The 14,307-nt window shown below is 38.7% G+C and overlaps 1 protein-coding gene across 6 annotated transcripts in view; it reads right to left on the minus strand.

The window, feature by feature from the left end:
• The window catches only part of NEK11 (NIMA related kinase 11), a 106,737-nt gene that overhangs the window by 64,466 nt on the left and 27,964 nt on the right, over positions 1-14,307 (minus strand). For all 6 annotated transcript variants that reach the window (XM_083823159.1, XM_083823160.1, XM_083823157.1 and 3 more), the window contains 2 exons: positions 11,249-11,313; positions 9,860-9,986 (listed from right to left, as the gene is read on the minus strand). In XM_083823159.1, coding sequence (XP_083679285.1) covers positions 9,860-9,986; positions 11,249-11,313 — 192 coding nt within the window. The remainder of the gene's footprint in view (positions 1-9,859; positions 9,987-11,248; positions 11,314-14,307) is intronic.

The following is a 14,307-nucleotide window of genomic DNA, read 5'->3' on the forward strand; positions in this document are numbered from 1 at the left end:
GATCTTGATCATATGGCTCAGTCTTTCAAAAGTGAACCAATTGGATAGAATGGCAGCATACTAAGTCTCATAATAACTAATTGCTGTGGGGTCTTTTGGTGGGAAAGGATCGAGGTAGTCTGTGCACCCAAAACCTCACTTGATTTTTAAATACCTCTACATACTTGATGGATACTTCCATTGAATTATCCCAAAAGACTCTCCTGACTGTCCTCTCAGGGTGTGATTAAGGCTGAGCGCACAGCAGCTTTTGAAAAATAAAACAAAACAAACAGAAACCGCACATATAGAGATTATAATATTGCTATATATATTATTTATCAGGTTTACTTTTCATATGCCATTATGCTGACTATGCATCTCCCCAGCACTTTCAAACATTTTGAGTTTTCAGGAATCCTTCCAGCTTCTAAACTAGAGTCGAAGGGGGAAGGGGCTAAAACCAGGCACGCCGGTGAAAACCTAAGGGAAGGTACGCTAGAATCAGAGGGGCTGGGTGGCAGTGAGGTCCTTCGGGCAGATCCACAAGGTGCTGAGTGTAAGGAGACGCACCTGAAGTGCTTCTACACGAACGCACGCAGTATGAGGAATAAAATGGATGAGCTAGAAGTCCTGGCCCAGTCCCGCAACTACGACATCATTGGCATAAGCGAAACCTGGTGGGATGAGTCCTGTGACTGGGGTGTTGCGATAGATGGTTACAGGCTCTTCAGGAGGGACAGGCAGGGTAGGCGAGGTGGTGGGGTGGCGATATATGTGAAGCAGGGGCTGGACTGTGTGGAACTTCAGGTCGGCGATGGCAAAGTTGAGAGCCTCTGGGTAAGGATCAAGGGACGAACGAATAAAGGGGATGTCGTTGTGGGAGTCTATTACAGACCGCCTGGCCAGGACGATAGCGCCGATAAATTATTCTTTACAGAACTAAGAGAGGCCTCGAGATTAACTCCCCTTGTCCTTATGGGGGACTTCAACTTGCCAGACGTTAACTGGGAGTGCCACACGGCTGACACGAGCAAGTCCAGGAGGTTCATGAAGCACCTAGATGATAACTTCTTGGTGCAGGTGCTAACGGAGCCAACTAGGAAAGGTGCCCTCCTAGACCTGTTGCTAGAAAACAGAGAGGGTCTGGTGGGAGATGTGGTGATTGGTGGCCGCCTTGGTCAAAGCGACCATGAAGTGGTTGAGTTCAAAATTTACGGTGACAGAAGGAAAAGTGCCACCAAAACCTCATCCCTAGATATGGGGAAAGCGGACTTCAGGCTGCTCAGGGAACTAGTCAGCAAGGTCCCCTGGGAAACTGCTCTTGAAGGCCTCGATGTCCACCAGAGCTGGTCATTCTTTAAGCGATGCCTCCTAGAAGCACAAGATCAGGCAATTCCTAAATATCGCACGTCAGGCAGGCGGGGCAGGAGGCCGGCGTGGCTGACCAGGAACATTCTAATGGAGATTAGGCGGAAACAGAGAGTGTTTCGCTACTGGAAGGAGGGCCAGGTGTCATGGAAAGAATACAGGGATGCTGTTCGTGTTTGCAGGCAGAAAATTCGTGTGGCCAAAGCACACCTAGAGTTGAAGCTGGCTGTGTCTGTGAGAGAAAATAAAAAGGGCTTTTTCAGATATGTGAATGGAAAAAGGAGAACTAAAGAATACATAGGGCCGCTCCTTGATAGGGAAGGTCTCCTCACAGACAATGACATAGGCAAAGCAGAGACGCTTAATGCCTTCTTTGCCTCTGTCTTCAATGCCGATGATGGGCTTCGGGACCCAGGGTGCCCTGAGCTGGAGGACCGGGACGGTGGGGATGACAAACTCCCAACCGACCCTGAACGTGTGCGGGATTTGCTACTCCACCTGGATCCCTACAAGTCCATGGGTCCGGATGGGATTCATCCCCGGGTGCTGAAAGAGCTGGCGGACGTCATCGCGGAACCTCTCTCAATTATTTTTCAACGATCCTGGGAATTTGGAGAGGTCCCGGTAGACTGGAAGCTGGCAAATGTTGTGCCGATTTACAAGAAGGGTCAGAAAGAAGACCCTAGCAATTACAGGCCTGTCAGTCTCACGTCAGTGCCTGGTAAAACCATGGAGAAGATGGTTCTCGAACTTATTGAGGCTCACCTGGGGGACAAAGCAGTCATTGGTCCCAGCCAGCATGGGTTTGTGAAGGGTAGGTCCTGCCTATCTAACCTGATTTCCTTTTATGATAAGATCACCCGCATGATGGACCAAGGGAAACCAGCTGATGTGATTTTTTTGGACTTCAGCAAGGCTTTTGACACGGTTTCCCATAGGATCCTACTGGACAAAATGTCCACCATACAGCTAAATAAAAACATCATACGATGGGTGAGCAATTGGCTAACGGGCAGGGCCCAAAGGGTTATGGTAAATGGGGCTGCGTCAGGCTGGCGGGCGGTCACCAGTGGGGTCCCTCAAGGCTCCATTTTAAGGCCGGTACTTTTCAATATTTTTATAAACGATCTGGATGTAGGAATAGAAGGTATTTTGAGCAAGTTTGCTGATGACACCAAACTTGGAGGAGTTGTGGACTCGAATGAGGGTGGAAAGGCCTTGCAGAGGGATCTGGATAGGTTGGAGAGCTGGGCGATTACCAACCGCATGAAGTTCAATAAGAGCAAGTGCCGGGTCCTGCACCTGGGACGAGGAAATCCTGGCTGCACGTACAGACTGGGCGATGAGACGCTGGAGAGCAGCCTAGAAGAGAGGGATCTGGGGGTCGTGGTAGACAGCAAGTTGAATATGAGCCAGCAGTGTGCCCTGGCGGCCAGGAGGGCCAACCGTGTCCTGGGGTGCATCAAGCACGGCATCGCTAGTAGGTCAAGGGAGGTGATTGTCCCGCTCTACTCTGCGCTGGTGCGGCCTCACCTCGAGTACTGTGTGCAGTTCTGGGCACCACAGTATAAAAAGGACATGAAACTGTTGGAGAGTGTACAGAGGAGGGCTACGAAGATGGTGAAAGGCCTGGAGGGGAAGACGTACGAGGAACGGCTGAGGTCACTGGGCCTGTTCAGCCTGGAGAAGAGGAGGCTGAGGGGAGACCTCATCACAGTCTACAACTTCCTCGTAAGGGGGTGTCGAGAGGCAGGAGACCTTTTCTCCATTAACACCAGTGACAGGACCCGCAGGAACGGGGTTAAGCTGAGGCAGGGGAAATTTAGGCTCGACATCAGGAGGGGGTTCTTCACAGAGAGGGTGGTTGCACACTGGAACAGGCTCCCCAGGGAAGTGGTCACTGCACCGAGCCTGTCTGAATTTAAGAAGAGATTGGACTGTGCACTTAGTCACATGGTCTGAACTTTTGGGTAGACCTGTGCGGTATCAAGAGTTGGACTTGATGATCCTTAAGGGTCCCTTCCAACTCAGGATATTCTATGATTCTATGATTCTATGATTCTATCAGCTATTTCCAAACACAAAGCCAGTAATACTTGGGAAATTCAGAAAGACTGGGGAGTCTCCCAGAATCACATGCACTCCGTGTACACTCTGTACAAGCTTACTTTACAGCATTAGTTGTTCATCCAGTCAATAACCAATACTTGATATTACATATCATAGAATAGGCAGATTTAGAGTTAGCAGCAAACCATTTATATCATTTTAATAAATAAACTTGCTTTCAATATAAAAACCCCATTCCAAAATGTTCCTCATTACAAGATTGATTCAAGTAATAACATCAAATGCTGTGGAGACTATTATTAGTTATATATATTGCATATTTTAGAAGTAAGTTTGGATACTTCCAAACCTTTATATTTTGGGGTAAGCAGCCCACTTACACCAGTGAAGTTATATGCAGCAATAGGGGACACAAGCATGACAAAGATTGCCTGGCTTGGGCCACTGTAAAAAGAACATTTCTGTAATCTTTTCAATAAAGGAAAGGTTCTTCCTCTTTTTTTTCCTCCCTCATTCATAGGCTGGAAAGGGCTTGGCTGACTCTTGGTACATGTATATAATAGCAATTATAAAAAGATTTTTGGTCAGCCCAGACATTTAATAGTCTTACAACTATGTAGCATTTCTACAGTACAAAGAAGTGGAAATAAAAAAAAAAAGAACATTTAATTCCTTCTGAATGTTTTATTGGTTCTTATCACAAGATACATAATCTCAGCAAAACAAGGTATGAAATGTTTTCAGTAACAGCTCTTTGAATTCAGATCAGATGCACTGAATTTTCACTGGGTGATGATATAACTGCCTTTATTATTGAACTGAAATAGCTCTCACTTAAAATAACGTAGGTATGTATTTGTTTGTTGCTATCTCTATCTGGGATGGTGAAAATAATTAGAATTAAATACCTGCCACATTTTTTTTAAGAATCCAAAATAATCAGCACTATTGCAATAAAAAAAAAAAGAAATCAAATATTTGTGCCAAAAATTAATAAGATTGTCTCACCAGCATTATCAGCTATAGGAATCTTCTTTTTCTAATTATCTTGGGACTAGATAGAGGAATATGGGAGGAAAAGCTATTTTAGACACCTTTATTAATCCAAATTACAATTTGTGCTTTACTTGAAGACCTATAGTTTGGAAACTCTGGGACAAAATCTTACAGAGACAGAGTAGGCTGAAATTTTCTCCCATGAGTCACATATTGGCAATTTCTTTCTACCTTAAGTTCCATAAAATAAATACAAAGCACGTTAAGAAAAAAAAAAAAAAGATTTAATGAGAACATAGCTTACAAATCACAACTCGTATTGCTTTTAAGAAGTTTTTGTTCTGCATTTATCTCTGAATTAAAAGCATGGATCATTTCAGTGGAGCCTTGCTGATTCATAACAATGAAGATCTAGCACACCTTTTCAGCATAGATGAGAAATCTGTGATGCCTGCTTCAACCCTTGCTTTTATATAAAATTGCACTTTAATAAAATCCATCAGTTAAACATTACTCAAAAGACCAATGCGTGAATTTTATGGCTACTTTTGGTAACTATTCTACATAACATTTGGCACTAAAAATAATCTCTTTTTGGATTGTTATTATTAAAGGAAAAGACAAACTGGGGCAAAAGAACAGACAAGCAAGCACAATTAAAATGAAAGTCCCAAGATGTGTGACATAGGGAGCCCAATTTAACCAAACCCCACAGAAAAAAAAATTATCAAAATATGCCAACACTTGACAGCCGACGTAGAGTATGATGGATTCAAATGTGATATTCCTTTGTCTCTGCCAGACAAAAAGAAAACAATTTATACCTCTCTTGTAAAGAATTTGCTATGTTTCCAAATGACAAATACATTTGTTTTTCAACTGAATTGTTTCTGTTAACATTTCTGCCTCTGAGATAATTTGTATTACATAGTATGCAGAAATTCTTTGTGAAGTTCATGGGTGGAGTTTGCCATATGTACTCATAGCTTTGAAGAGAAGAGAGAAATATCACTGTTCATAACTGTTTGCATACACTTTAGCACATCTACTCAGAAACAAAGTAAGATTGTTTTAATAGCCACTACAATGGAAGCACTCGATATTTGCACTGAGGATTTATACTGATCCTGGGCAGAATACAAGCCAGTGCAGATTACAGTCTCGTTTACGCAACCCCAAACTCTCAGGGTTAGAAAACCTGCAAAAAATTGCCCAAGCAATACTGTGCTAACAACTAGTGGCAGGCAAATACTGTTAACTTTACAGGTGAACACAGAGACAGTTTCAAGTGTGACGAGAGAGTGATGTTCATTCCCCAGCATGAAAAAAGCAGAATCCAAACTGATTGGGAGCCTGTGTGACAAGGGAACCTCCAATTTTCTGACGTAAAAGAGATCTCTGGGAAAGCTACAACAGTCCACTTTAACTTTAGGACCATCTGTGGGAGTTATCATTGACCTTCTTGGTAAGTTTAGGCTTTCTAGGTTGCATGAAGACAGTAGAAAGTACAAAGGTTTTTCTGTTCTTCAGAGATCCTTAGATATGGGATATGTATCCCAACATCTAGCCTCACTAACACCCTTGCTATTATTACTATTTGTGCAAAACTAGCAGTTCTGAGTGATGACTTGCTTTATCATTAGAAATATTTCTATTTCATTATATTTTAACTAATTTTAGAAAAAGTGATCTGACCTAAAAATTTGTGGAATGAATACTGATGGATGGGACATGTATTTGATAGATCTAGGTTAGGCACAACAAATATCATAGAATCAAAGTTGACCAGAAGGTCTCACCCCCTCAGCCTCATGCAATTCCTACAACCATGTTTGGTCTCCAGTAACAGAAATGCCACGGTTTTGCTGCACGTGGTAGGGCTGAGGGTAATGTTTATGAAGTTTATATGTGGAGTTCACCTTTACTAGGGCTTCTTATGTGTCATTGCATAAAAATTGTGTGAAATGGGAACAGGCTGCTCCACAGCTCATCTGATCTTTCTGTCCTTTCCTCCTCTCTCACAGATGGATGCATTTGGGCTGTAGAATGTTCTATAGTTTGAAGGACACACGAGCAGCCTCATCAAATCTGAGCTCAGATATAAGAATAAATAACCGGACAAGGAATAACAGTACTTTCTAACATTCCTACATATTCCTCTACTGAAGTCAGAACTGAAAAGAAAATATTATTCCTCAAATGTCAAAAATACTAGGTCATTTTAGCTATCTCCTGGGTTTTTCATTCTACAAAAGGAATAAAGATATTATGCTATATAGGTATAATTACATAGGCCCTGTTTATATAGAGATGTTACTATTATAAGCAATGATGCCAATATAGACATATTTAGACATAGTGAAATAAAGCTGGGATCAAATGAACTCAAAGGCAAAATCCCAAGCAATTTTAATAATGCTAAGATTTTACACTCTTTGTAAGCAAGGGAACTAAGAATGCTAGCAGGATGGTGTGCTCCTTAAGGTAGAAACTCGCTATCAGTTTTTGAAGGAAACCTATTTATTTAATGAATTGAAGTTTCTGACTCCTGGAAAATGAGCTGTCACACTTAAAAAAAAAAAAAAAAAAAAGCCCCTAAAAAACAAAAAGACTAAAACAATAGCAGAACTTGAGTTCTCACATGTCAAGCAATTAAAAAATGAGCTTTCATGAGCTTTATCAAAAAGCGTTTATATCTCGTAACTAGACGTTTCTCAATAGGAAGAGACATTCAAATTTACCAGCCTTTGTACTAACTTGATAACAAAAAGCTGCAGAGAGACTCAGCAAGCTTCAGTTAACCTGTCATGATTGGCTAAAAACTGTTGTAAAATGAACTTGGAACAGAATCTGTCTTCTACATACTTTCAGATAAATAAAAGTGACTTCGGTTTTTAGAGCCAACACCTTAACCAATCTCTTCCATGGCATTTTCACCTCAATCATCAAATTCTATTTCAGGGAATGGACTTAAGATTGTCCTTGGAGCCAATGGAATTGGCTTTCCATTGAATATATGGAAAACAGCCTTCCCTCCACCCATCTCTTCCCTAGCTCCCCCAAAATCAGATGAAGGACATCTGTTCAAAGATGCGGCACACTGATTGCTGATCAGCAATATCCTGCTCTCACATGCACACTTGTTAAAGCTTTTGGCTTTGATCTTTCTAGGTATCACAGGAAATAAGTAGAAAAACATGAACAGAATTGATGGTTATGACTTCCACAAATGTTTAGCAAAAAGTGCACTGATTTCAAAATCAAAAAACATATGCAAAGTTGCAAAACGTTTCAGAACCTCAGCACATCCAGCTAAAGAAAAAGGAGAAAGTATGAAACAGTGCTTTATGAAATGAAAACGTGAAATTATACGAAAACTTTGGTGCTTACTACTACACAACTATCGCAAAACTGAGGGCTGGAACCAGATGCACAGCTGGTGGGCCAAGACAGTCCACAAATAGATTAAGTGGGATGGACAATTCAAACTCAGATGGTTGAGTGACTCCTTACAAGGACAGCAAACATAAAATAAACTCAGAATCACTATTAAAATATTAAATGAAGGAATTAAATGACCAACGTATCAATTCAATGTATGACTCTTCGTAGTTGAGAAGTCCTTACAGAAAGAGAGTTTCTTGGCTCAGAAAGAGAAGGCTTTTGTGGGCTGGGGTTCTAGTGAGACAGGGCACATCTCCTCCTTGTGCCCCTAAACCAAGGGCCAAGAACCTCCTTGTGAAAGCAGTTCCACCCTTGGTTGAGTGCTCTGGGTATTGGTTTAGAAAGATTACAAAATGCATAAAGTATAGCGAAAAGCCAATAGGTAGTGACTTGCTCTACGGGCTTTTCTCTGCTATTTTGTAGATTTTAAAAGAGTGATCAACACATCATTTATAAAAACGCTTACAAATTCGGGTTTCATTTACTCTGTACTACTTCAGTGACATATGGATTGACACTTGTAAGCATGAATAGAACTTATATATATTTACATTCAGTGTCAACTGCAATAGAAATTATGCTTTACAGTAATAGCGCACAGAAGTCATGTTTTCCTGTCTGTTCAGTTGTTTTCACATCTTTTGAAATGTTCTCGCAATATATTTTTATTGACATGTATTAACTCATATTTGTTTTGATACAGATGAACGAGAGATAATCTGACATTAAATCCATCTCTGTTCAGCTATAAAGACCATGAGATGAGTTTCCTGACACATCCGTTGACTGGATTGAAGATGTTAACTGTGAAAAATGGCTGTTAGCAGTTAAAGGTACAGATGACTGTTCTGAACTTCTAGAATTATATCCTGAAGTCCCAAATATATTTTGAAAAGTCAGAATGGAGCAGAAGTTAGAGTAAATTGTCAAGTAAACAAACTACATTCCAGTGGACAAATGCTTTTTAAAGAAAACTTCCTGGATTGAAATATTCTTAAAAAAGAAACCTTCGGATATGCATAACTACAGAAACAAACATCTTTTAAGAGAAGTAACAAAGTATTTAAAAAAACACTATGACAGAATTAAAAAAAAAATAGTTTTAACTGTCATCATGAAACACGATGAGTGTTTTAGAACATAACCAAGACAGGTATTTTCCCCACTCCAAAAATCATTCCTCATCTTAGCTTGAAAAAATACCCGCACAACTAAAATTTTCCTTTAAAAAAAAGACTTTAAAGACTTAAAAAAAAAAAAAGTCTTTCAACAGATCTCAGGTTCTCAACTTGATACTTTAATCATTACCTCAGAAATCAATATTTTGTGCCATCTAAGTGCAGAACTGACACTTATCTTTCTATCTTTGAGCCTTTTATGAAACTGATTGTGTTTTTGCTTCTGTCCAGTTATTCTTATACTCAGCTGTCCTTTCAAGAATTTTCTTCCTTTTGCCACTTTCCAATGTTTTTCAATTCAGTTCGTAAGAAGGTTCTCCTGTTTCCCTCTCAGCCAGGAATCGCTCCTTCCTTGTCCACTTGGAAATTTCACAGACAACTGTTTCTTTCTATTTATCTTTCTCTATAAGAGAAAGATTTCCCCCTTCCTAGGAGAACTCAAGATTAATCCACAATCATCTTGTGTCACAGCAGAGACTGGACCTGAATCTTTTTCTCTTTTGAAGTCCCACATAACACCATATAATAGTAGCTACATGCTTCTCAACACAAAGAGCAAACCTTTAAATTGCAATACATGATGCAAATATCCTGGAATAGTTTTAGAGGAGTAGTGTGAGCACCCTACTGAGGAAGCCCTGCTTCCTTTTTCACTAAACCCCCGTTGGTTTGCTTTTCAAAAAACAAACAAACAAACAGTAAAGGGTAGTTCCTAAATATAGTCAAATGCTGATCTTGACAATATATGACATTTTACCTTTCATGACATTTTCTTTTCAATAAATGTATAATCCTACTGAAATAGCATGCTGACTACTCACCAAATATCAGATTTTGTGTTATAGCCCTGGTGTTTCAGTGCCTCTGGACTCATGTAGTATGGTGTCCCAGTAAATGTAGTTGCCAGATCACATGAACCCATCAAAAGACAAGAAACTCCAAAGTCCCCTAAAAGTAACAACAGAAAGATCCACCCCCAAACAATTAAGCACAATAAGACTAAAATTCTTACAAAGAACTTAAACATTAACACAGCCTTCATACACGTCTGTTCACTTTTCATTTTTAAATTAAGATCCATATCCTCAGTTTGTATAAATGGTCAAAATTCCAGACATGTCAACACAAAAACATTGTTTAGCAGAGAACCAAGAATATCAGCAATGAAATAGAGAGCTTTTAAAATTCCTACTTAACACTTCAAAGGCAACCCAAGTTGATTGTAATTAGTAGGAATTTCTTATCTAGGTGTCCATCTTGTTTAAAATTATGTGGAATAATGGGCTGACATACTTCCCCATTTCCACCTACAATCTGTTTCAGAGGGAGGGATCAGCCTTTGCCAACCCTACCTATATTTTCAGGAAATGGCCCAAGGGATTAAAAAAAAAGAGTTTTTGTCCATGTGTTCTGGTAACTTCTACAGGTAAAAAACAACTATGCTGTTGGGATACTAAGAAAGGTTGTCAATGTGTATGTAGTGAATAGCTCTAGGCATCAGAGTGATACTTCAGTACCACTGTGATTAATACTACAAAAAAATCAGAATTGTGTTTAAACCAACTTGTTATAATAAATGCTTGGAACTCTTTATGAAAGTGAAATTAATACAAAATAATTTCAGTGGCAACAAAGAACTTACCCTGTAAATACTGCTTTTTGTAAATAAAGAGGATGAATTAGGACATAGATGAAAAAATACATTAGATTAGAAGCACAAATGACAAAAAGACAAGATACTAATTAAATATTTACATTTCAAGAGCATATGCAAATATTTATTTATTTGTATAAACTCTTTATTGTTAGACACAATACAATAACTGAACACTAAAAACAGGCAGAACTTTTAAATATGGTTATTCAACCAAAATTCTATGGTTATCCAAAATAAGAACACCACATAGAACAACATAGTTTCCAGAGGCCTCAGGAGGTCATCTGATTCAAACCTGACTCAAATCAGGGCCAGCTTCAAAGTTATATGAGGGTGCTCAGTCTATGTCCGGCTGAGCTCTGAGCACACTCAAGGCTGGGATTTCAGTGCCTGTCTGGGTCCCTGTTCCTGTGTATGCCTGTCAGGTAAATGTTTGACCACAGATCAAACACTACATCAGACATCACTTTATGTAAATCTCCTTATTCACAGAATGTCTGCTGGATTGTTCTATCATAGTAAAACATATCTTTAAAAAGTAGGCAAGTCTCACCAATTTTAAGAAGATTATTCTTCAAAAATATATTCTTGGCTTTCAAATCTCTGTGAAGTATTCGCCTGGAATACAAAAAGAAGTTCAACCTCATCTAACTTGAACGATTCAAAGTCACTTATCAAGTATTTCAAGTATTTATCTTCATTCCTTGCTAGGAAGGCCAGCCCACCACTGCTACAAGTCTAACCCTGTAAGTGACAATGCACAGCAACCGGCATTAAGGAGCTTCACAAAAACACAGAGGTACATTCACAGACACCCACATGCAGGATGAGAGCCTAAGCAGCCAGGATAATAAAAATGCACCCAGGGATCCCAGCTTGAGAATACAGATACAGGCTTAACATGAGCTGCAAAAGAAAAGAGAAAAGCATGTCTTCCTGTATGGCTCTTCTTAAAAGCATGACATCCTATTTTCAACCAGAAGAATAAGATGTATCACAATAGAATAAGGGACGAGAAAAACAGCAATAAGAGCAATAAGCTCAGGTAACCCTCCTGCAGAGAAAACGTATTAACTTGAAAGACAAACATGTATACAGACTAGGATAGTTGTACAAATTTTTACAGTAATGGTCTGGAAGATAAAAGAACTTTACAAAGACAGAGATCAAAAGGAAAAGAAAAAGAACAACTAGCTTTTACAGACTTATTTTTCCATCAAAGACCGAAGCAGCATCATAAGATACACACCATGCCAGGACAAACAGCATCTCTTCCATTTCTAGAGATCTTAATGCGTGACAGTAATTTTCCAGCTCATTAGGGAAAAAAATATATCTCTACAGTACACAAAGCATCTTCTCAATTAATTCTTATTAATAACACTTCCAAGAGGGTTCCCTACAACCTCAGCCAAACTTGAATTCAACCACTTTTAAGTTCGTTATAACTAATACTGTGTGTTATCAAGCCACCATCTCTGCTCAGGAGGAGCTTAGAATAGCTTCAGTACATAATGACTACTGAAACTGTGTTTGGTATTACAAATACACTACTTGTTTAGTCATTTAGAACAGATAAAGAAAGCAACAGAGGCTCTAAGATTGCTGAGAGGCTCTAAGATTCTTGAGATGTGGGCAGAAAAACCCAATATGGTAATAGATTTTAGTTGTTCTTGAGCAATCCTCAAGTATTATGTCAAATTTTATTGAATTATTATAGTCTAATGCATTGAGATACTGAAATGATTTCCAAAATAGCTTCCGTATTAAGTCCAGAAAACACTTATTCTACAGCACAATTAAAATAAGCAATTTAGTCCATGCCTCATTGGAAAATATTTTTTGCAAGAAAAGAAAAAAATGATTGAATTCAATATACTTAGTTCATAAATGGGGGGGGGGGGAGAAAAATAGGTATTAGAAGATATTGTAGTACATACGTAGCTGAACATGGAAACATTTCTATTTTTATGGGGCATAAAGAAAAGAGTTCTTTATACATTATGGATTTTTTTCTTTCCAATTTTTGTCCTGAAAATAATACTTCTAGTGAGAGATTGCACATTTGGAAAAATGAAAGTTTTATTCAGCATGTCTCCACTGATGTTTATAAATAGTTTATTCTCTACTTGGCAACTTGCTTGAGCAATATACGTACATTTATCATGCATTACATCAGTAAGGAAATTAAGCTAAGATTATATTCCTTATTATTTTATAAGCCTATATACACACGTAGTTGTATATAAATCTTGCTCTGTCAATTTAGATTCATAAAGTATTTCCTTACCATTCATCACACAGAGCTTTGAAAGAACTTGACTTCACTGACTTAGATTTTTAATTTTTTTAATTATTATTTTGTTGTTGTTGTTGTTTGTAGCTTTGTAGAAATATAATCTTGAACCTAAAAGTTAGTTGGGCAACTGTGATTTGAATGACAAGTATCTTGATGTATAAAAAATATGCAGAAAACTTTCAGTAACTTATTATAGGAGATAAAGAGAAGATATTTTGGCTACAGTGGTTTGAAATGGAATATAATGCTAATATAAACGTGCAACATAGTGACGAAAATATGATGTAAATTATTTGTGTTGCCAATAATTATAAGATGCTTTTATGTATTAATATGAGTAAGAAATTTTGGGGGTAATTTTTTTGGAACTTCCCATGATGATACCTCTTGATACCAGCCACTTCAATCTGCCAGGGTACGTCAGAAGATTAACAAGTTACAAGCTGAAACCTTAACTGAAACAACTACTTTAATTCTAGCAAGAAATAAATATATGTTGCCAATAAAGGTAACATGAATTAACTGGACTCCAGCAAATCTTAATCTAACTTGACGGCTAGCGAAGTGGTTATTGATATCTTGGGTAGAAATTAACACTTCAGGATGGTTTTAAATTTAGACTATAAATACACCCATACCTATGTTCTACAGATTACCTGCTTGCTGTCTCATAGTCATAAAAAAGCAGCATGGATCACTGAGCAGTAGGCAGCCTCCTTCAGTAAAGATGCCTCTGCAACACACCAGCAAGTGAAGCTGATTGAAGCTGAAGTAGTTTACTTCTGTGAAATATTCAGCAATAAATTTCTCTTTCCTTTGTCTGAAGAACTATTCTGAGAACTAATAGGTTCTGGGCAACTGTGAATCCTGTATTAGGAAAGACAATGGGAAATCCAGATAGACTTGGACAGAGTGCGCTACCCTATAGATTGAAAGCAACAAACTTGTTTGAATGAACGGTAACCTTATCAAAATCTCTGTGTTGGCATATTGTTCATAAAGATTAGCAATGCGATGGATAATATAATGGTCAGCTATATACAAATTGAGGTTAAATGAATCAATGGCCTCATTGCCTGAGTGCTGTGGGATCAATTTTGTGCACTAATATGTGATGGGCTACAGGTATGCCAGAGCGACCAGATGATGGTTTCATGCTAACTCTCTCTGTCTAGATAAGACCACTGAACTATGCTGCCTATCCACTACTTGTCTCTTTCGTTATATCAATGACAGATGAGGATTGCATCTATTTAATTCTAGATAATTTAGCTTTCAAGTTTAAATTCAAAAATCCTTCAATTATGTAAAAT

The sequence above is a fragment of the Anser anser genome (assembly GCF_964211835.1).
Source record: "Anser anser genome assembly, chromosome: 2".
Classification (NCBI taxonomy): Eukaryota; Metazoa; Chordata; class Aves; order Anseriformes; family Anatidae; genus Anser; species Anser anser.